We start from the raw sequence: 24347 nt of genomic DNA on the forward strand, positions 1-24347 counted from the left end.
GACTCTTGGGCTCTTGCGAAATACTACTGCTGTGAAATTAAACTAGCTTTAAGTTGCTTCAATTCTCACTGCGTATCTTCCCTGTAATCTTGTCGTACATGTCAGCGTGTCTTGTTTGGTAATATCGCCTCACATTGAAGTCTTTAAAAACAGCAACTGTCTCTTTGCAAATGAGGCAAGACACAGTTGTTGCATATTTTAGTAAAGAAATAGTCCAATTTCCACCTATCCCCGAAGCGTCGGCCGTCACAACTTTTTTTTTGTTGATTGTCGCCATTTTAGTAAATGGAAGTAATGGGTCACACGGAGTAATGTTGCTTAGCCCTTAAATACCTGCAACATGAAGCAATTATCAGAGAATCCCAAAATTTTAAAAATAAGGTCCTAATGAAACCTTTTTTGTCAAATTTGTAAAACGAAATGTCAAAATGAATATGTGTAATAAGCGCTGTAATATCTATAACCCATGCTAAATCATGTTTTTTTTTTCTCATGGAACCTGCAGATGCATGTGTTGACTTGCATCCATCATTATTTTTTCAAAAAGAAATGTCAAAATTCTAAATCTCAAAATCATGAAATTTTAGGTGTATCAAATGTGATACATTTGGCGATAAAGGGTTAAAGTGCTGCTGCCTTTTAGTGGGTAAATGAGGAGCAGCTTTTCGTGTGGAAGCTACTTCATATGCTGGTTGCAGTACTGCTGACCAATTTATTAAGTCTGTGTGCGGGCCAGACGTTATTAGGGCCCGAGCACTAAGCGTGCGAAGGCCCTATTGTTTTGCAAAGGATTATTATTATTAGGGCCCGAGCACTAAGCGTGCGAAGGCCCTATTGTTTTGCAAAGGATTATTATTATTATTTTTGTTTTTTTCAGGGCAAATGAAAACGGCCAATTTGGAGGCCTGAACATGCACGAAAAGTCACCAAAATTTGCACATACGTGCGGAAAATTGTACATTTCGATAATTTTGCAACGTTGCAAAAAAATGTAACAAAATGGCTCAGTGGCGCCCCCTTGAAATTTTAAAATTGGCCTATAACATTAGGGTCTGTCAGCGTAGAGCAATGAAATTTCGGGAGTCATATTCCAAACCCAACAGGAAATCGGTTATTTTGGATCGAATATGAATTTTTTATCGATTTACAGGGTGCACATTGGAGACCTTTTCGCCAAGGGAGTTAGTTGGATCATCTTCAAAATTGGTGAGACTGTTCAGGAGACATATGAGATCTTAAGTTTTTAAAATGGTGCGTTTTCATTCACGGGTCTGACCTGGGCGTGGTGCCAAAGTTGGCCATTTTTTCGGCAAAATGACAAATTCAGTAAATGACTAATAGCTCCTTGACACAACATTCAATCTTTTTCATATCTGGCAAGGATGTGCGGTATCCCACCCTTAACACGAGTGCATTGAAATATTACCCATTAGGCCTAACGCCCCCTAGTGAGAACAGGAAATGCCTTTTTTTACGAGACAGGTTCCTCCTCCAAGGGAAAAACATCTGTTGACCTCAAACCTGCATCAGGGGAGCCTTAAGACCTGTCTTCAGGTGCCTGATGAAAAATATTGAGGTTTCGTTGAAGTGGAGGGGTCCAAACAGGAAAGTGAAAATGACCGTCAACAATTTGTCTCTCAAAAAACTTTGAACAGTCATAACTCAGCAGATATACAACATATCTGCGCCAAACTTCCCGTGCTTGTCATTTGCATCAACTCTACAGTGCCAACTAGTGGCGACAGAAAGGAGTTTTAAAACAGGCCTTTCCTATTGGGTTTTTTCAACGTAGAGCAATGAAATTTGGGGAGTCCATACCTCATGCAAAACTGTTCCAAAAAGTCTCTTGCACCCATTTTCCAAATCCAACAGAAAATCGGGTATTTTGGATCAAATGTGAATTTTTTATCCATTTGTAGTATAGTTTACATTTGGAGGCCTGAACATGCACGAAAACTCACCAAATTTTGCACATACATGCGGCTTTGCTTGGATTTCAATAATCTTGCGACGTTACAAAAACATGTAACAAAATGGCTCAGTGGTGCCCCCTTGAATTTTTCAAAAAGGAGTCCCCTATTAGGTTTTTTTAACGTAGAGCAATGAAATTTGGGGAGTCGATACCTTGCACAAAACTGCTCCAAAAAGTCTCTTGAACCCATATTCCAAACCCAACAAGAAATCGGGTATTTTGGATCGAATGTGAATTTTTTATCAATTAACATGGTGCACATTTGAGACCTTGTCATAGAGGGAGTTAGTTGGATCCTCTTCAAAATTGATGAGACTATTCAGGAGACATAGGAGATCTAAAATTTTCAAAATGGTGCGTTTTCATTCACGGGTCTGACCTGGGCGTGTTGCCAAAGTCGGCCATTTTTTCTGCAAAATGACAAATTCAGTAAAAGACATAGCTACTTGACACAACATTCAATCTTTTTCATATCTGGCATGTATGTGCGGGATCCCACCCTTAACACGAGTGCATTGAAACATTACCCATTAGGCCTAGCGCCCCCTAGTGGGAACAGGAAATGCCTTTTTTTTTTACAAAACAGGCTCCTCCTTCAAGGAAAAAAATATATTCACCTGAAACCTGCATCAGGGGAGCCATAAGACATGTGTTCCGGTGCCTGATGAAAAATACTGAAGTTTGATTGAAGCAGAAGAGTCCAACAGGAGAAGTGAAAATGACTTAAGCCATTTCGTCTCACCACAAGTTTTGAACAGTCATAACTTCTACAACATATCTGCGCCAAACATCTCGTGCTTGTTGAGTCATACTCTGAAGGGTCCTGTAGGGGTCATTTGCATCAACCCTACAGCGCCAACTAGTGGCAATAGAAAGTCACTCATTTTTCTAATATATGTCCAGTTCTTTTCAGGTTGGTCATTGTAGTTTCAAGACCTTTTGAAATACTTATTTTACGGCCCATGTCCACATGTCTCTGTCTGTTGCTGTGATGACCCTTTATTCGCTCCTTTTTTGTAGTACTCTCTCCAAAAGGGGTTTTTATCTCTTAGGTGTGTGAATGCAAAGAGGCGACTTTCGAGCATGTTAGGTTCTAATGAGATGATTAGAGAGGACGATCTGCCACCACCCTGACCTGCACACTGTCCGAGTTGCGCTAGATTGCGAGGGCCCGTTCAGTCCTGCTTGCAGGCCTAGTTGATTTTATGAAAGAGGCAGGGGGCCAGATGAAATTTGACCACGGGCCGCATTTGGCCCCCGGGCCGGACTTTGGACATATCTGCTGTAGATATACAGTGTTTATCATTTGCCATTGTCAAGCTGACCCTTCTCACGGCACATACACTTTTGAACTATAATTCAGAGATATAAGTCAATTTTCTAGAAGATCCTTGTGAATGATTGCATTTAATTAAATCACCTAAAGAATGTAATATGTTTAGCAAAGATTCCCTACAAGCACTGGTACAGGGCTGCAGACTATTTGGAGTCAGGCAGAAAGACGGAAGAGTCTTCTTGCTAGCCAGACAGCTTGCTGTTGCAACTTGCAAGGTGTTTGCTTAATCGCTCCTGGAATGGGTGTGTGCCCTGCTAACTGATCGTGGAGTGACTGCCAATGAAGTGGCGGACTATGTGGAAGGATGTCTGGGTTAGAAGTCTTTGGCCAGCAACTGTGAACCATCGGGCCAAAAGGGTCATTTGCCCGAAAACTGAGGCTGGGTCGATTGATGGGCCCTCTGATGGCAGGTGCCAGTCGGTCAAAACAAAAAAACATTTTATTCATCCTCAGACTGTAAAAGAGATGCTGTTGTAAAAATCAGAATTAAAAAAAAAAAATTAAAAAAAATTGTATTCACACCAGGAAAGGCCATAGTTTGCTTTCTTTGGTCTGCACCAAATACATTTGTTAAGGACTTTTTTGATCCCGTGTGTCTGCCTGTTCCTCTTTATTAACTGTCATCTCGGCATAAAGAGAAAACAGTGAGCCCACAAGCTAGCAAAAAGTATGTCTACATGTGAAACTAGTGCAAAAAATTTCAGACTGCTGTGTTACGTCAACACACAATATAGTAACTACAAGTAAATTACTCCCTATATGTACACATCTCTTCTCATGTTACAGACTTTGCTTATAACCTTACTTATAATCGTGAACCCCAATAATTACCACACTCAGCATAGTCGATTTCATTATGCGATTTTCTGTATAGTTGCTATTAGAGTTGATGACTGTGCTCAATTCAATTAAATACCTTTATTGAGGGAAAGAAGTGTTTTATTCTAACCAAGAAACATTAATTATGATAAGGTTTATGTGCCGATTACGGTGAAATGCATCTTAGAACTTTTGCAAATCTTAAAATATAATGCTGAGTAAATGTGTAGAAACTTGAATAATTTCAATATATTAAGTCCAGAATAACAGTAATTAAAATATGGAGAGCAGTCATTTAAAAAAAGATGCATTAGATCATAATTTATAATGTGCTTGTATGAGGGGCCATATAAGACATTTTTCATTCTGGCCCTCTAACACACATATATTCACTCTTACAAACATATATTCTCCTCTCACATAAATATATATTACTGGTGCACGATAATTATTGGTCCGATGATTCCGATAACATTTATAATAGGACCGATAATATGTACTGTTCTGGCTTTACACACTAGTATGGGAAATCAGTTGACCATTTGCGGGGCATTGCTCCCACCTGCTGGTCAGAATAATTCACTGCATCTAATTTTTTGTTAGTAGTTTGGTTCAATCACTTACACATTGCGGTGTCTAGCGGTAGCATTGACAGTCGTGAATGCTTTCTGTTACGGTGCCGCCTCGGAAATATATGTAAGTATTTTATGTTTACTATAATATATGGATGTGCAATATATGTTTACTTCTGTGGTGAAGGGTCATATGTACAGAACTTCATAAGTTGTGTTATAGATGCCAGCCAATGCTTTAGTAGCTCAAGCTAGTGTGCAATGGTATATATAGAATAGTTGTATATATAAGTGTATTTTGCAGTTTGTTGTATATTGGATATTGAATATATGTATTTTTCTGTTGTACTTTCACAATATTAAGACGAGTGTCTTCCCATAAAAGCAAGAAAAGACCAAGCCTTGTGGTTTATCGAAGTGCATTCATTCTTAGCTGGCTGTCGGGCAGTGCAGAAGTGAAACACACTGTTTTGTTCATGTCATTATAAAAAATCTGGTGAGATCAAAGGCAACTCTATGTTGAATCCACCGCTATTTTTTTTTTTTTTTTTTAAACCTCCAGGTGTTCAAAAACTCAGGTTATTCATTTAAGAAATTATATATTTATTTTCGGTTATCGATATCGGTATCGGCTTTGAGGAGCAGGAAGTTATCGGTATCGGTTTCAAAAAATGGATATCGTGCACCCCTAATATATATTCACTCTCACACTTATACATTTTCACTCTCACATTCATACATTCTCCTCTCTCATACATACATTCTCCTCTCACATCCATATATTCACTCTTACACACACATATATTCTCCTCTCACATCCACACATTTTCCTCTCAAATACATATATATTCACTCTCTCACACAAACATATATTCCCCTCCCATATCCATACATTCTACTGTCACTTACATATATATATATATATATTCACTTTCTAACACACTCATATATTCCCCTCTCACATCCATACATTCTCCTCTCATATACTTATAAATTTTACTCATACACATACATACATTCTCCTCTCATTTACATATAAATTTTACTCATACACATACATACATTCTCCTCTCACAACATATATTTTCATTCTCACACACACATATGACATTGACTAGCTTCAAACTTTAATAGCTGTGAGGTCTTTTGACCTTATGACCCCAAACCAATGCAGGGTTGAAGTAGTTTACTTGGAGATCAAGGCACACCTCTTAGTTTTCCAATGTATCTATTCATAATGTTTTTATGATTTTTAAATTTTATTTAGTAACTTCAAACTTCAATAGCTCCTAGACCATTTGACTTTTTGATCCAAAATCAGTGCAGGGTAGAAGTGCTTTTCTTTTTAGGTTGGAGGACACCTCTTAGTTTTCCAATTTAGCTCTATTCATTCATTTTTTGACTAGATGTTCATTTGAATAGCTAATTGGTCTTGAGACCTTTTTAATCATTATCAGTGTGCATTCATAGAACTCTCCTTGCTGTTTGTGGAACATATTTTTTATCATTAAGACAGCTAGACATTTTCCATTTGTTGCTGTAAATCCTAGCACAAATAAAATATGCTCTTTTGAAATACTTACACAATTATAGAAAGTGCACGCTTGATTTTACAATAGCGTCTTAATCAGTCAGGCAGCCATCATGAATTTTTTTATTTAGAAAAATACAAGTAAATAAATGTAGGTCTCTAGCGTGGTTCGAACTCACGCAGTCCAAGCCACAAACAACCAATTTTACCACTGGACTATTCTTCTGCATGACATGAGAGCCATGATTTTTTTTATCCAACTGAAAATAAAGTGCGAAATCAGAAAACGCGGCTCAGTTCACCGCAGTGTTTCCATTGCCGGGAGTTTCAGTTGCCAAAATGTTGGTGCGTCTGATATCGCAATTACTGCCGTGACGATCCTCCAGTTTGGGCAGGTGTCACATTGGCTCCCGCTTGGACTGCTTAAGGGATTTGGGAGTTGCTAGGTCAGAAAATTTCTCTCATCTCACTTTCAATCGCGTTATTATGAGTGACGCTGGGTGCAGCTGATCCTGTCCTCTGCCGCTCGAGACAGGATGACAAAGATGTGACCTTTTCAGAGGTCGACAAAATATTTCGTAATAGCCCAACTGCTTGACGAAGTGCTCGCGTCTCCTCTTTCATGTTGACCCGCCTCAACAGGAATTGCTTCAGCTTCTCAGCCAATCAGAGCTAGCCAATCAGAGCTGCCTTCCGTTTCCACTACACTTTCACTCACACATACATATATACTTTCACTCACACATACATTAATACTTTCACTCACACATACATATATTCTCCCCTCACACAGATATATATTCACTCTTATACCGATATATTATTCTCTCATTTACATATATTTTCTTTCTACATACATACACACACAAAGTGAAAATGTATGAATGTGAGAGTAAAAATACATGAATGAGAGTGTAAATGAATCAACGTGAAAGTAAAAATGTATGAATGAGAGTGAAAATATATGAACGTGAGAGTAAATATATATGAATATGAGAGTGAAAATGAATGTGAAAATAAAAATGTATGAATGCCAGAGTGAAAATGTGTGAATGTGAAAGTAAAAATGTATGAAAGTGAGAGTGAAAATGTATGAATGCGAGAGTGAAAATATGTGAATAAATGTGAAAGGAGAAAATATATATATGAATGTGAAAGGAGAATGTATGTGTGTGAGAGGGCCAGAATGAAAAATGTCTTGTATGGTCTCATATGCTTGAAATATCTTGTATTTATTCCTAAATGGTTCAGGAGAGAAATAGCATTACATAAACACGAACTTCCAGGTTGATTAAAAATGTCACTCAGGGTGTGAGCAGCATGGGGTCTTAAAAAGTGTGAAATCAAAATAAAACTGAGTCAGAAAGATGCTTGCTGGTTAATCGCAATCACGACTATGTCTAATGTGGTTTGAATGGGGTGAACATTTGAATCATTCTTCCAATTTTTTCGGACTCTCCAGTGAATGGAAGTAGAGAGGGGTTTGGTGGGGTTCATGGCTTGTGAAGAATTAGTATTCGAGTCAGGGCGTATCACACCAGGAAAGGCCATAGTTTGCTTTATTTGGTCTGCACCAAATACATTTGTTAAGGACTTTTTTGATCTCGTTCCATTTCAGATTGCAATTTGAGCAAGCGAGCCAGGATTTCAAAACAAACCGATACATGTGCAAAGATCGTTCAATCATTTGACACGACGGGTGGGGGTGGGGCTAACAAAGTAAAATAAGGAAGTAAACAATCACGTAGATCCAGAGTACTGCAAACGTGCTCATACTGATTTATTTTATTCAATTGTAAGTGTTTGCGGGAAATTTGGAGCGTCAGAAGCCTTTGATGCCACGTTCATTTTACAAGGACAGCAGACATTCCGCCCCTTATTGCGCCACGTTGAACCCAGACTCATATTAGCTGACATACTGCTAACCACAGACTGTAATACAAACCAAACATGATGTCCTTGCTATGGAAGGGTGCAATGTTTGGGATTTCAGCTATGGTCGAGACCACAGCGTGGTCGCTTTCACACCTATAGCGAACTGCACTACAGTCCACTTGGAAGCGCACCAAGACCATCTCTCTGGCGAGGTCTCAGACCAGCTGTTTTGTCAGGACCAGAGTTCGCTGGTTTGTATTCACACCAGCCTGAAAGGTGCGCACCAAGAACCAAACAGGGCAGGAGTGATACGCCCAGATTAGCCAAAACACAGTTAGAAATTTGCAACAACGATAGCAATCAGACAAAAATAGTAATCATTCTGGTGTTCTTTGTACACACATAATATTTGGGAAAAATTAAATGGTATTTATTGTGTTGTATTGAAGCAATGCCTGCACTAACAAATATTTCTATAATCAATTTGTTGATGATTTTTTTTTTCTTTTTTGGTTTTATTCTTACTGTTGCTGTGTGCAATAATGTCAGAATAAGAACACAGATGTTTTCAAGTTCTGTATATTAACAGAATAAAAATAAGATAAATGTTTTTGCATTAATAGAGGATGATGGAAATCTGAAAATCCAAGAATTTGGAAAATTTAAAATTAAACATGGTCTATGAACAATTAAAGGATTATCAAAAAAAAGTTGTCAATTATTTTATAATGCACTGTTTTCTGACTAACGTTCAATAATATTGTCATAACATAAAACATCCTTTATAATTGTTATTGCTTTATGTCAGGGGTGTCAAACTCAATTTGCTTTGCGGGCACATTATACACACACTCAGATAGTTGCCAGAGAGAAAAAAAACATGTTTTACCACTGCTAGGCACACTAAACATGCTGGAGTTAACCCTCGTAGCTGGTGGGAAATGTTCAATACACTGTTTACTCACCTTTACGTTTTTCATGTCGGTTGGCCCTCCTCCTCTATTCCACGGCCGTCTGTAACTTTTCTGTAGCCCAAGTATTCCTATACCAGCGATTTGGTTTTCTTCGATGGTTGCTACATCGTGTAGCACAGTTTACTCACTGACACTGAGCAGTAACTGGTGGGGGAGGGTTGAGCCTTGCAGCTACAAGCTACAGATTTTGCCATGCATCTTTGAGACTTGAAAAATAGCTAATACCTTAGAGACAGTATGACGGAAAATTTTTGCGGTTTTGAAACCTTGACATTTTCATACCATTGTTTACCTTGAAACCGGCTAAGTCTACTGACAGCACTAGTATAAATGGATTTAAATTTATGTAAATTTCCACATCTATCTTGAAATCTTCTACTTGACTCATCACGCCCTGCCAACCGAAAGCCTATACAGTGGTACCTCGACATACAATCGCTTCAACACACGATCTTTTCGACATCCGACGAAAAATTTTACCCGCCATTTGTTTCTACATCCGACGACATGCTCGAAATTCGACGACATGACAGCACCGCGGACGGACTCACGGCAAATTTTCTTGTGAGAGAAATCAACACAGGTTTCAAAAATGTTTATACAGCTGGTCAAACAAGGAAAAAGGTGACACTATTGAAATGAAGATGCAAATTATAGAAAAATTTGAGCGTGGGGTGCGCATCCGTGAACTGGCTCAACAATACATCTCCACGGTCCTCCTCAGACCACCGTTCGCCAGTCTTTATAAGTTAAGATGACAATTATTATCGTGGTAACATCGGCAAAGAAATCGCCAGCTTCGTCAAGTTTTTAATTATTAATTTCAGAACTTATCCAACACAAAAGCCTCCTGACCGCCAAAGTTGACGGTGTTCTCAAGAAAAGATTGAAAGCTCTCAGCCGCTCCGCTCCCTCTGTGTCACGTCAGCCACGCGGTGCATTCAGGTACAGAAAAAAACGTCCGCCACATTAGAACCCGATTCATTACACTATTACGAGAATTATTATTATCATTATATTATTCCGATTTGTATTTATAAATTAGTTTTGCTATGTGTAATTGCCATTTGTAGTAGTACCAGCAGTATTTATAAAGGATTTAGTGTAGGTTTTTGGGCTGTGGAACGAATTAATGGGATTATAATGTTTTTTATGGGAAAATCCTGCTTGACATACGATCATTTCGACTTACAAACAAGGTCCTGGAACAAATTAACTTCGTAAGTAGAGGTACCACTATATATACAATTACTCCTACAACTCCATAGCTTACATGTACTTGACCTACTCACTGGGTTGCACAGCACCTCTTTGTAGGCTTTGTGCCAGATCTGTCGTGAATGGTTCATTTTGTCACGCGCGTTAGGACTGACTCATCATTCCCCGGCCGGCTTCACAAGTCCGCCATCTTTAAAAACAAAAATGTACTAAAATACTGCATAAGTGCATCTTCATGATGCCAGCACTAAAAAACAACAAAAATGCACAAATGTCAGCTAATTTCTGGCGTGATATTTCCACGGCAATGGGTTTGACAGGCATATGAGTGCCCTCGAGGGTGGAACTCATGATGAGGGATAGCTATGTGTGTATGAAGAGGAGAATAGGCAGAAGGATTGGAGAACTTGGCGGCCAGATAATCCTGTTATATTTTATTGGTGATATAAGGGGTGTTGTGCATGTTGATGAAAGAACACTGTATTCCTGCTACTGGGGATCTTGTTAAAAATGAGGGTTGCATGGATTCCACACAATATGTTTCAACAATACATCAACCGACAATATTCCTCAAAATCTAATCTGGCATCAAAGGAGTAAATACAATGTTCTAGGAGGACCACCACAGGCCTGAATATTGTTGAAAATCTGCCGGATGATCGTGAGCAGGCTGTCATTGTAAGTCACAAGAAAGGTCCAGAAACTGTTATTTTGGTAAAAGGAACACCTGCTGAATATTGATTATTTTTTTCAGTTATGGGTGTTTTCATTTTTATTTTTTATGAATAGTTTTCAAAACCCAGTGATGCACCCAAAGCGAGTGTTTACTGTTAATACAAATGAAGTTGCTGATCCAAATACCCAATGCTTTATTAATGGAACGGATGGAAATTGCCAGGGGTGCCCAAACTTTGTCATACCACTGTACTGTATCCATATTTACGGTTTAAACTTTGAGGAAGTAGGTAAAGCAGCATCACTGAATTGGATGCTGATGATTGTATTGTGTACTACCTGCTAAACCATTGGCACACAGGATTTGTGATTACCATCACTTGACCCTGGTTATGCTGATGATGACAATGACAATAAATTCATTCATGCTAACTGCAATTGCTGCAAAGAATTAAATTTACCTCATAACATTTTCTTAAAGCTTAAAAACAATGGAAATTCATCAGTTGTATATACAGTATTATATGTTGGAATTACAGATTAGAGGAAGCCAAATTTAAGGAGGAATGTAAGAGCTGAACACAAGTAACCTATTAAATACCTTTAATCTTGTAAACAACCTTATATCTTCAGCAATTCAGCCATTTATTACTTAAAAATCCACACAAGAAATGATACTCATTAAATGTGTGTTAAACAACGAACAGGAAGAAACACCTGTTCATGATATACTGTACTGTATATGCCACTGACCATATTGAAAATCCGAAACGGGCCACATGATTGTATACCAGAGCACAACCAGCAAATGTCTTTAAAAAATAAAAAAAAAGGCTTGCTTTCTCACATAATTTATACAAAAATGGTCCCCTTTCCTCAAAAACTATGTCAACTTAATAAAAAAAAAATTTTTTTAAACATGTTGAAAGTGCACCACATTGTGGTAATGCAAATAATGAACTCAATATCTACATGTATTGTTATTATTATCATTATAATTTTATCTTAGCACTGGACTTTTGCAATACAATGCAGTATACCAAAACACAAAGGTCTGTATCTGAACAACATTTATCTTAAAAAAGAAAAGGGCTTCAAACAAATAGCTATTTCATCAGATGAACCATTCCAATCGCTGCGGTGCTAATAAGCATCATAAAAGCTACTTGACAAAGACTTGAAGGCATTCTCAGCACACACATTGTCATTAACATTTCATCAGAATCATAGATGATCTGGCATAGCGTTTCTACTTCAGAGCGGCAGGGCTTATCTAAAGTAACGACCTATTTTCCTCGCACAGTGCAAACGTGACAAAGTGTCATTGTGTAAAAATTCAAATGGCTATTTTACATTCAAATCTCAAATGTGCTCATTGTCCAAGCTGTGAGTTGAGACAATACTGAAACAGAGTTCTTGCACTATTTTACGTCAAATTAATGATTTTTAAAGACATTTTAAGACTATAAAAATATCATTTAAAATCAAAATAAATTTTCTATCAATACAGAACTGCTGCCAGAGGCTGGTGGTGTTTTTCTCTTCTCATGTGCGACTCGACAGCTTTGACCCCTATTGTCCCTAATGAAAAGGTATTTTGGATGAGTTTGCACAGGGCACTGGTGCTATTTTCACCAGGGGCCAATGACCTCTTAAATGAACCATTTTCCATCTATTTTTAATTAAATTGACTCTTCCCCTTCTCTGCATATTGTCACTCACTTCTACCACTGTGAATAATCAGGAAATGGCATCAACTCAAGTCACTGATGTACGCTGTGGTTGCGGACATCGTACTGAATAACATATATCAATCCCAAACTCTCGTATTTAACGCTTAACCACAAATAAAACAAATACACACCATTAGAAGTTTTACTGCTGACTACAGTGATTTCCCTGGCATTAAATGCATCATCTGGAAATTTAATACCTATTGCATTTTTCCTTTAAATTTAAAACAATTTAAGACCTCAATTATCTGGATTTTAAATATAAGACATTTTAAGACTTTTTGAGGACCTGCAAAAAAAAGTGACATTTATGTGATCAAATAATCGTTTAATTAATCGTCCGATTAATCGATTATGAAAATAATTTTTGGTTGCAACCTTAGTTACTATACTAGAATGAGAGATGAAACTGTATCAAATATCATATAATTATATCAGGGGTCGCGTTAACCGGATATTTTCCGTCGTTGACCGTTTTTTTAAAACGGTGACGGAAAAAACTGAAGTCCGTCCGTCATTTTGACAGGTTGCAATTCACACCCCAGACCACAGGGTGGCGAGTTAGCATATTAATTAGCTATTGTCTCTCTTAATGCATGACGTCGTTGGCTCTTCTGTCAGAATATTGTAGCATCACCGGGGTCTGGCGGCGGCACCGTGATTGACACATCAACGCGAGGTTCTTATTGGTGCACCCTGTGTGCCAGCGCGTCATCCAATTGATGGACAAGATTGCCGCCTGTGTATAGACCCTAATCACATGACGTCACAACTCCACCCCCCTGACCGGAGCCGCCATATTGTGTGTCAGCTCGTCATGTTTACACATTACCGCTACGTACATGCCTCCTATTACGGCGTGTTTTTCTGCTCGTTAATATTAATAATCAAAATGGTGAAGGCGTGTGTGGTGGTTGGTTGCTGTAACAGAGAAGATAGACGGAGAGACTTGAAGTTCTACCGTATTCTGAGAGACCCGAAGATGAGAGCGAGATGGACTGCTGTAATTCGACAAGAAATCTGGGCACCAAACGATCACCACAGACTATGTAGTAGTCTTTTTATATCTGGTAAGATGCATTTAATATATAATTAGAAGATTTTGGGCTGACAACCACAATTAAGATCATTGTGTGACGTTGGTGATTGGGGTCTATATCGTTGCCTCTTTTTCTTTGGGGGCGGAGTTGTTGGCGGTAAGCAGAGTAAAAAGGGAGAAAAATACCACGACTTCCGTGTCTAATTTTTCGACGCCAAGCAAGCGTTACAATATTAATTAAAAATGAATGAATACTAAATACTATTGAATATGTCATCATTATCATTTTAAAAATTTAAGTGACGGGTAAAAATAGACTATGACCGGATTTTTATGACCCTGTCAGTCAAAATGACAGACAACGAAAATGTCTAGCGCAACCTCTGAATTATATCAATATTAGTTCTGTGAAAAGTACTGATGAAAAGGACCCGGGAAGTCCTCTGGTTGAAATTCCACAGTGAGACAGGAGATAGAACAAGGTAATAGGCTGGGCGAGGCTGCAATGTGTGCTGCCAATCACTTCACGAGATAAATCCACTCTAATTTGTTCTATGGTTTGTCGATCAGCATTGGGGAGGCTGCGATGGTACGCATCTAATCAGCTCATTGGATAAGGTCACTTTTATTGGCAGTCTCATCGGTTGGAGAGGCTGCAATAGTTCTCACTGGTGCTCTAATGTGTCAATCTCAAAGCAGGAACCAATCACATGCCTTGTATGAGTGCCTTTGGGTATGTACATATCCTCTGAGTCATGTTTGCCTTGCTGTGAAACAATGTCTCCTGCACCTCAAAATGAAACAACGCATATTTTTTCATGTTTATTTTTTGATGAATACTTTTTAAAATCCTGCAATTCCCTTAATCCGTAAAACATGAACAGCAAATTCGCGAGGGATCACTGTACACGTATGTATGGTTCTGTGGAGTCAGAGTTTACTATATAAAGTTAGGCATTGGTACTGGGAGAAACTCAAAGTAAGACAGTGGCACAGGCAGAAACCCATTAATTTATGTGGCCCAATAATTGTGGCTTGCACTGGCCGTGCAGTAAAGAAAGCCATAAAGACGATGATGTGTCTAGGCAATGCACCTTACCAATAGCAATGTAAAAATGTAATCTGACATTTGATAGTGTTACTGTATTAAATGCAACCATCCATGAAAGTTGTATCTAAAGTGCAAATTGAAGTTGGACAAAAATGTTTTCCCTGCCTTTTCTCATAAACACACCATTATAATTTAAGAAGAGAGATTATCACAAATTGTGTTAAGAGTAATAATCATTTTTTAAGACAATATCAATACAGGATGTGATATTAAAATTGTAACAATTATGTCTGAAGTAACTTGTTGAAGCAAAACACTCTCACACATGCCATAAAAAGCTAAAACACCTAAGCAAAAAAGTAGTGTGGAATCACATTTATTGCTGGAGTTTAATTGCAGATTATTGGGAATCTACTATAGCTGCTTCATCACACTACAACAACAACAAAAAAAAGAGCAAAAGGAAGGGCCTTTGCAGACAATGACACAATCTTTAGTCAATGAGCTGGCTTATGGTTTTTCTTAAAGATTGGCTGTCTTAGTTCCAGTGTTGTCACTAACACATTGCTGTTATCTGATTACTTTCTTTTAGTAATGATTCATCTAACGCATTTATTATTACAAACCAGTAATCTGATTAAAGTTAGTTCCCTTAGTGTCTATGCGTTGCTTTTTTGTTATTGACTCATAATGTATGTAAAATGAAGAATATTGTAGTTTTGTAGGAAGATCATTTTGAATACAATATATTAGAAAGGTTCTCGCTACGTGTTCGTTTGCATTGTAACCTCTCATAGTTCTTCCTGTTTTGGTCTCGAGTCACACGCGTTAAGTGTTTTGGGACGGACGTGTGCCAGGTGTGTGTGCGGGCGCACATTTGAGCTGAGTGCAGCCACCTAGGAATGTTGATCAGTGTGCGTCCATGAATGAACATGATTTTTACTTCATTCTGGAGGGTTGCAGCGATAGGTTGGAGCCGGTACATGAGCGGCCATCCGCTCATCCTCGCGAAGTCGGAGACCATTTTTTACATCATATTTTTGTTGTACATTTATGCTGTGAGGTTCCGTGTTCATTTAGCATCTTTGGGACGTGTTGCAAGTCCGACTGAGTGTAAAGTGCTTAGTTACCGCCACGTTTTGTGGCCAAATTGACCGTGTGTGTGCGGTGTACTTCCAGGTTGTGCGCGCCTATCCGCGCACACCCCAACGTTTGTGTTTTTTGCACTGTGCAATTAATTTGTGTGTTGTTGATTATTGTGAAGTTTATTTGCATTGTTTTATATTGACACTGATATGCTGTTAACACTACCCCCAAATCCCCAACCCAAAATTCTGATTTTTATTTACATTTACATTACATTTATTTGTTAATTTCATGGGCTCCAGAGTGGCTAAGCTAGCGCGAGTCAGTTGGTGTTTGAAATCAACTCCATCGACTAATTGAACCCCCGCTAACTCGAAGATTAAAGCAGTAATGTGAAGTAAGGTTGGCCAACCATGTTTTTGAATAATATCAATGGCTAAACAGTTATAAGCATATTTTCGTTATTTTTTTAACGCAACCCTTCCAGATTCTTTGTTTAACCCATAGCAACGCCCTTGACAACGAAAATGCTTTTCTTCGGAAATCTTCGGAAATTACGTCACACCGGGAAGTGAGGGAAGGGCGCCATAGAACAGTATTGTTTGTTGCATTGCTTCTCGGTAAGATGCCACGGCAGTGTGTGATGATGTTTTGTTCTCACTCAAACGAAAAGTTGTATGAGTGGCCAAAGGATAGCAGGGCACGTAAATGGACATCTTTTGTTCGCACTAAGCGAATTCATTTCACGCCATCATCGAGTAGTGTACTCTGCTGCAAACACTTCGAAGATGCCTGCTTCCTTAACCGGTCTGCTTATGATCAAGGATTTGCCAAAAATGAAGTGTGATTTTTGGATAGAAGACTGATGACTTTGTCAAAGCAGAGCTGCCAACTGTTGTGGAATGAACAGTATAAGCTAGCGACGTTAGCCGAAAGTTAACTCGTGGCAATCCCCGATCATAGTTGTTGTTGCGTTCGCTAGGTTAAGCGTGTTTAAATTGTGCGTCATCTACGATCTTGTCCAAAAGGGTTAATCCACTGTCAATCGGGAAACGGGTGTGGATGTGCATATAAAGTGGTCGGCGTCGCGGTAATTCACGGTCACGTTGCAGTAAGAGACACACACCGCCGGTGAGTTTGTGCACATTTATTTGTATTTGTATTATGTATTTCCACCTTCATGCTTCAAGCATTGCATTGCATTTGTACGGTTCGCCGTTTCTTTCACGGTGATTGGTTGATAGCCTTCTAGTTTGTGTTTCGCCACTTCGCGAGAGCCGCTGACAGGTGTCAAGTGTTGCTTTTAATGTCTGCTGGCAGCGAATCAGCGAGCGTGCAGGTCACGCAGTGAATCATGGGAAATGTAGTCTCGGGATAACACTGAAGTGGTGCTTTGTAATCTGTTCGCTTGTGTGAAAAAAGTACATTTCCTCATGCCATTAAACGCCACTTCCTCCCGAGAACACCCCCGAGCCGTGTTGTACTGATTAGCTCCATGTGTTAAAAAAGAAAGTTGTCGGCACGTCGTGTGTTCGATACATTTGTAAACAAAAAGCTCATAACAAGACACTGCACGATCCGTTTAAGAGACGCTGGGACTGGAGAGCTGTGAGTAGTAGGAGGCGAGGGGAAGATGAGTGAGAAGCAAAACTTTGCGGTCGAATGTGGCGGCAGTCCGCTATTATTTTGTTTTCTTATTGTTGCTACAATTAAGTGGAGAAAGCCATCAACGACTCATCTCCTTCTTTCCCCCCAACGCTTTCATATTATTATTTTATATGCACGAGAGCTGCCGGATCTGCCAAAATGATCATGAAGTCTGACTATTATTTTTTTTTAACAATGTCATCAGATAGACAAAAACATAAAATTATGTGCAAATGCCTGCATCTTCAAATAATAACAGCCTATATCTTACCAGTCTTGTAATCTCGATGGGTCTTGTATCCATTCCATGTCAGGTAGTCTAGGCACATTGTTTGCATCCTGATTAGCGTCTGGCTAATACATGTTAGGTCCAACATAAAATTCCAACCTTCTCTTCTTCCTCCAACTCTTCAAAAACTTGGATCTCCTCCCTTGCGCTCGATCTATCGCTTATATCGCTGTTTGAATCATTGTTTGAAGGGCTTTGTATGGCGGCCGTATCTATGGAGCTTCCATCGCTGTTCCCGGTGTGACGTATCACTTCCGGGTTCGTCCCCTTTCAGGCTTGAACTTCGGAAACGCGGTTATTTTGTCAAATATACAACATATACATTATTTTTTCATGCTTTATTTGTTGGACAATGTTTAATTACTTTAATTGTGACCCTACTTGGCATGTTATCAAATTACTTCACATTATTCCTTTAAGCCTTATGTGAAAAATTCTGATCTTCCCCTTTACATTCAATTATCGGAAAGTCAATTACATGCGATGACATTTTTCTGTTGTCATTCTTATGGAGTAGCTAAACGAGAAAAAGTAACTGATAAACTACTTTTAAAGTTACTTAGATACTTTGATGATAAAGTAATTAGTAAAATAACGATCACTTTTTTGAGGTGTATTTATAAATCATAGTTAAATCAATTTTTAAATCATCTGTGACAACACTGCTTAGTTCACAAATCAACAGCTTTAAACAAATGTATGCATTTGGCTAGCTCGCTTGAACTGTGAAATACTAGTGCTGTCGAACTCAGGTTACCCACAGAGTAGATCCATCTACAGCGAAAGAGCAAAGAAGCGGATTTTTGCATGGCACATCACATCATTGTCATTTCTGACAAGCAACATGGAGCCACGCCTATGAATATGGAATGGAATGGAATGGAATGGATTGGTCAATGGAAATTTGAGGCCCATCTCTAAACACATGACAGTTACTGGAAATTCTTTGATTTTGTCTATTATATATTACTTTAGGTTTGGGAAATTGTCTCTATTAAATTGTGTTTCTATCATATCCGAACTCCTGTTTCTGTTACCATTTATCAAGTCTAAACTCCAGCCACTATCCGTCAATGTGTGTGCCTGTGCCCCTTCATTACTCTAGTGATGCTTTCGTATGAGTAATCGCTGACATTTAATTACACAACCAGACAAAGACCTTTAAAAGATTCTAGCGTTATTCATATTCTGCAGACTGACATTGACTTACCTATTTAGCAATGTACAACCGCAAGAGTCCCAATTTACAGAAAAGTAACTGACTTGTTTCCCAAGTCTTACAGGGTCATGTACGCAGGTGTCCTTGATAACAGTTTGGTTCATTTTTTTTTTTTTGTGTTTGTTTTTTTTTTTTTTTAATTTGCATAAACTTCAAACACAGCCTTCAAATCCTTACTCATAGACAATATGAATGTCTCAAAAAAAAAAAAAAAATGAAAATAAAAAATAAATGTCCTGAGAATACAGAATGAGAAGGTGTTATCAAAAAAGAAATAGACATCAATAAGGCAAGGCACGCTATTGTAATTAATGAGATTGGCATAAACAAAAGGGGCTTGCTTGTTAGTTGCTAATTCTATTGCAAATTAAGACAAACACTTGTCAAGTTAACACTTTGCTGCTGTTTTGACTCTCCTCTTGTTAGGTATAGCACAATAATGTCAAACCAGTGTGCTGTAGTACATTTACTGTATGTGTCTTGAGAAATCAGGTCCTGTGTAAAATTATTCCGTTTCACTCGTTTGGTCCAAACCTTATTCATTCATGACAGATAGTTTTTGATAGGTTTGACAGATAGATTGTTGCTCTTCTGTTAAAAAGTGATATTTAGTGACATGAACAATAATTAAATGCACTTCAACTAGAATATATTTGGAATCAATTTACCTGTTGCCATTCCTACAGTATTAGAGAATGATACATTAGTTCCGGCGTTCTAATAAACAGGGCAATGGTTCACATAAACTGGATTCATACTGCAGGTCTTAATGCACAAATGCGATTTTTTCGAGTTTTTCTGACTTGATGGTGTAAATGGCACAGGTCGTATAAAAGTGGACCATTTCAAATCCGATCTAGATCACTTTCGTATGTGGTTAAAATCAGATCTGGGCCACATTTTTTCAGAATGGGGCTAAACTCTTAAGTCTCCTAAATTAGAATTCATGCAGCAATGACATCAGCAAAGAGTGAGAGATTCAGGTTGACAACAGCAATGGAGCTATGCATTAGTGTTCGCGCTGAGATTGAACTTGGTTTTTAGGGAAGAGGCGGACTTGACAACAGGAATAAAAAAATAAACCGGGAGGGGATGAGCCTGATGATGCTCGGTTTTCTTTCTGTGTGCCAAATCAGCAATATTTCAATATTGCTTACATGGCTGAGAGTTGGGGCAAACTGCTGATATACGTATGTGTGTGCATGCTCGCACAGTGTGTGTACGGGTTCTATCAATCCATATAAACTTTGAATATAAGACTAAATGAGAAATATTTATGTCTGTTATTTGTGTTCTCTTTTTGGAAATCAAGATATGATCACCCTAGAATGACGTACATCCAGCATGTGTGGTCATTTGTTTTGAGGGTTCTGCGCATGCGGTTCAGTTTGTTCAGAGCGTGTCGGACTGCGAGTTAGTGCACATCCGTACTATATTTACGGGCTCAACGGAAAAAAAAACATATGAAGAAAAATTGGATTTGTGCAATAGGAGCTGCAGTATGAACTAGAGCTGTCCCAACTAGTCGACGTTGTCGATGTCATTGAATACGTAAATGGGTCGACGGGCACAACATACCGCCGACGGGTAATAACGGGTTAAAAAAAAAAATTCCACGCGGATAAAGTTTAGAATGGCGGACGCTCGCCATGCAAGCGGTGAAAGTGGCATAAAGCCAAAAAAGCGGACCACAATGGCCAGAGCCTAGAATTATTTCAAGGAAAATATGGAGGGTGCCACCGTGTTCTCTTTGCCAAGCTGAGCTCGCATACCACAGTAAAACGTCGGCTATGAATGAACACTTGAAGCGCCGTCCACGCAGGTGTAATTTTGGAAGATGAGAAGAAACAACAAGCTTGCGGACCGTAAGTCCATACAACTTTCTAATGATTTTTTAAAAATTGAAGTTGCCTTTATGTGCGTCGTCTCAACATGGATCATTTTTTTCCCCCACGTACTTCACGTTTTTAATCTACTCTGCTGCTGCTTCCGAAAGCTGTAGATCTGTGCACAGCATGCATATTGTATTTATTAGGATCATGGAAGCTCCCACTTGGGGAAAAAAAAACAAAACAAAAAAAATATATATACATAATAAAAATAGTATATATGGAAACACAGCGCTGGCCTGCTTACTATAATCCATGACTGCACTAATGTTAATTACTTTATATTATAACATATTATTGTGTATATGCATATTGGGGTATACTCTAAAATTAATATTATATATTTAATTTTTGTTACTATGACTATGTGCGCCTTTGATTCAAAATAATTGTGGTCATATTTAAGTATGCCTAATTGTGAAAGAATATATTTTATTCATGCTTATAAAACACATAACTGCTGTGATACTACATTCATTTGTTAGACCAGGGGTTCCCAACCTATTCCACTAAGGCACACTGTGGGTGCAGGATTTCATTCTTACCAAACAAGATGACAACACTTTTTCCCCAATCTGGTGTTTTACAAGTGCAATCAGTTGATTGCAGTCAGGTGTGGCTTGTTTTAGCAGAAGCCTCATTGGTTCAACTGTCTCTGCTGGATCGGCTGGAACAAAAACCAGGACCCACAGTGTGCCTTGAGGACTGGGTTGAAAACCCCTGTGTTAGACTATTCATCCAGGTCCGTGTGTTGTATTTCTTTGAACAAAATACAAAGATGTTCTGTTGACCGTCTCGCCAGATATTAAATCCCTTTTGGGGCCAGCCACGGCCAGGTTCTCAAGGTTGTAAGTCATGATATTTTTCTGTGGAAAACCACCGGAGTTGATACTTAAATTTCACTTTCGTTTTCATAGGTATCGTTTCACAGTAAGCATCCAGTTTTGAGAAACTCCAAATAAGGAGAAGCAGTTAGAGCTGACTCACTCTGAACTAGCCAATCATAGCGCATCACACACCCACTGTTATGACGTTTCTTACCAAGTGACTTTGTCAGCTAAAAAGGCGCCGATTTGACAGGTGGGGAGACTCTTGCGACGCTGGGCCTCGCATCTGCCGAACCCCGTGTGCACGTTAAACCCCAACATAGACTGGAGTGACTTCTGATACGGATGTGAGATTTCCTTCACCTTGTGACTGTCTTTAGAATAGAATACTTTTGGTTGTATTTTATTTCCTGACAATTTTGCTTTATCTATTTTCAGGTTAAAACAAACAAAAGTTGAACAGTTTTCACCTCCCCAAAAAATGCGCACACCAGAAAGAGCATCTGAATTTACACAAAGTATTCTGACATTGATTGTCCCGGACATGAGGCCGATTGAAATTCATTTTAACATTTAGAACAATATAGACATACCACAAAAAGAGTACGAATTGTTTTGACTCCTGTTAAAAAGGTGAAGTCAAAGTGTTTCCGTTTACATTTTGTTTTTGCACTAGTTAATGCCAGCAGTATTTGACCTCATTGTTCGTGATTTATTATTGATATTTATGATTATTATTTATACGTTTTAAAGAATTTAAGTGTTCCAAAATGTTTTTTGTGAAATAATAAGCTTTTAAAAAAGCATTATTAAATTAGTTAAAACATAATAAGAATTTATTAGATTAGTCAACTAATCGTAAAAATAGTCGGCTGACTAATCGGGAAAAAAATAGTCGTTTGGGACAGCCCTTATATGAAGCTAGCCATAGAGAAAGAACTCTTGGGCATAAATGAGAATTTGGTCATTTTTCAGGATGTCTACTTTTTTTTTTGGTGTGTCGTGCATTTTGCTCCTTGGCTCAACATGAGTTAAAAACAGTTGGTTTGATATCACACATTTTTTAGACAGCGTATTACTTATGTTATGTTACTTAACACCATAACACCATGTACTTACGTATGTATATGTTTTTACTTTTAATGACATTAGAGGTATATTATCTTCAGACATCAGGATTACTAAATAGAGTGTTTTTTTTTTGGGGTTAAATTAGAATGCTCAAAAAACAACTTCAAATAAACGACATTATCAACATCTTTTCAGTGCAGAGACATGATAAGCACATCCAAAGAGTGCACATGCCCTCTACTTGCTAACTTGGAACATACTACAACAAAAAAATATGTATTTCATGAAATATAAAAATAATAATAGAAATAATAAATAAATAAAAACAGGCTCCACGGATTGATGCATATAAATCCCTTGAATTAACTTGAAATTTCATTCTGATGTGTCCACGAATAATGTAGAAGTAGTTATTTTAGTTAGTGTCCTCACCAAGAAAAACAAGAACAAAGCGAGAGAAATCTGGAGCCTCCCACCAAGAGGTCTAATAATAGAAATTCATACTTAAGTTTTTTTTTTTTTTTTTTTTTTTTATGGATGCCATATGAGTCCATTCATTAATTTACTGTCTCCTCTCTGCGTCTTTTTTAGACAAAACGGCCCTTGACATGCATGACATCCACTCCTCTGATAGTGTAAATGCAACTCCACACATAATACATTACATTGTAGACTTCAAGTTAAGTGCACCTGAATCTGCAAGTCTATTCGCACCACAGTCACGCACACAAACACACGTACACACTACTACTATACGTGCGCAACTTTGTTGTAGCCAGTCAGCAGCTCAACATAAGCTGATATACAAAATAAACTGCAGTTCCGCCACCGCGACTTTCTGACAGGTGTTTACATCCCCCGAAGTCACTTATGCATGATATTACCTCGAATCACGACCAAAAGACAACATACACGATTTTTTCCACCCTCAAACAGTAGTTCATGCACGCCGAAAACGCCAAGAAATCAGATGCAAACAGTGATTACAAAGCAAAACGTTTTCTTGCCTTGAAATCCAAAGAGGAACACGACCCCGGGAATCCATACGGTGTGTATCCACAAGTAAGCCATGATGTGTACTGGTCCGGTCCAAAAGCTCCACGCTCAACACGAAGATGTTCCGTCCTCAACGGGTAATTTCCAGCAGAGGAGAAAAAGGTGCTGCAACCAGAGCCGAGAGAAGCTGAGACAGAAAGCCCAACTGGACGGAGACTGTCACTTGTTCATGAGGTGCCTGCGCACACGCTGAGATATTGGCGACCTCTACCGGAGTCAGGTAGTTTTGGGGCTTATGTGTGAGTTTATGAGTGGAAATGATCACTTTCGTTTTGCTCGTCAAACGTTTCATCATGAATCTATAATCATCAGATCACAGATAAATGTATAACTTCTGGGGCTGTATTGCACAAAAGTAGGATAAAGACATCCAGGATAAACGCAAAGACGTGGCTTCACTGAGCCTTCTAGGCGCTTTCTAGATGAATTGGTGACACGTTTGCCGAGAAAGGATGAAGAGACGCTGTT

At 38.5% G+C, this 24347-nt stretch overlaps 1 protein-coding gene across 1 annotated transcript in view; it reads right to left on the reverse strand.

The window, feature by feature from the left end:
* The window catches only part of lsamp (limbic system associated membrane protein), a 475339-nt gene extending 451334 nt beyond the window's left edge, over window positions 1-24005 (reverse strand). The window contains exon 1 of the mRNA XM_057839958.1: window positions 23831-24005. Within this exon, the coding sequence (XP_057695941.1) occupies window positions 23831-23894 (64 nt within the window). The 5' untranslated portion in view covers window positions 23895-24005. The remainder of the gene's footprint in view (window positions 1-23830) is intronic.
* Window positions 24006-24347: the final 342 nt, after the last annotated feature.

The sequence above is a fragment of the Corythoichthys intestinalis genome, chromosome 6 (assembly GCF_030265065.1).
Source record: "Corythoichthys intestinalis isolate RoL2023-P3 chromosome 6, ASM3026506v1, whole genome shotgun sequence".
NCBI lineage: Eukaryota > Metazoa > Chordata > Actinopteri > Syngnathiformes > Syngnathidae > Corythoichthys > Corythoichthys intestinalis.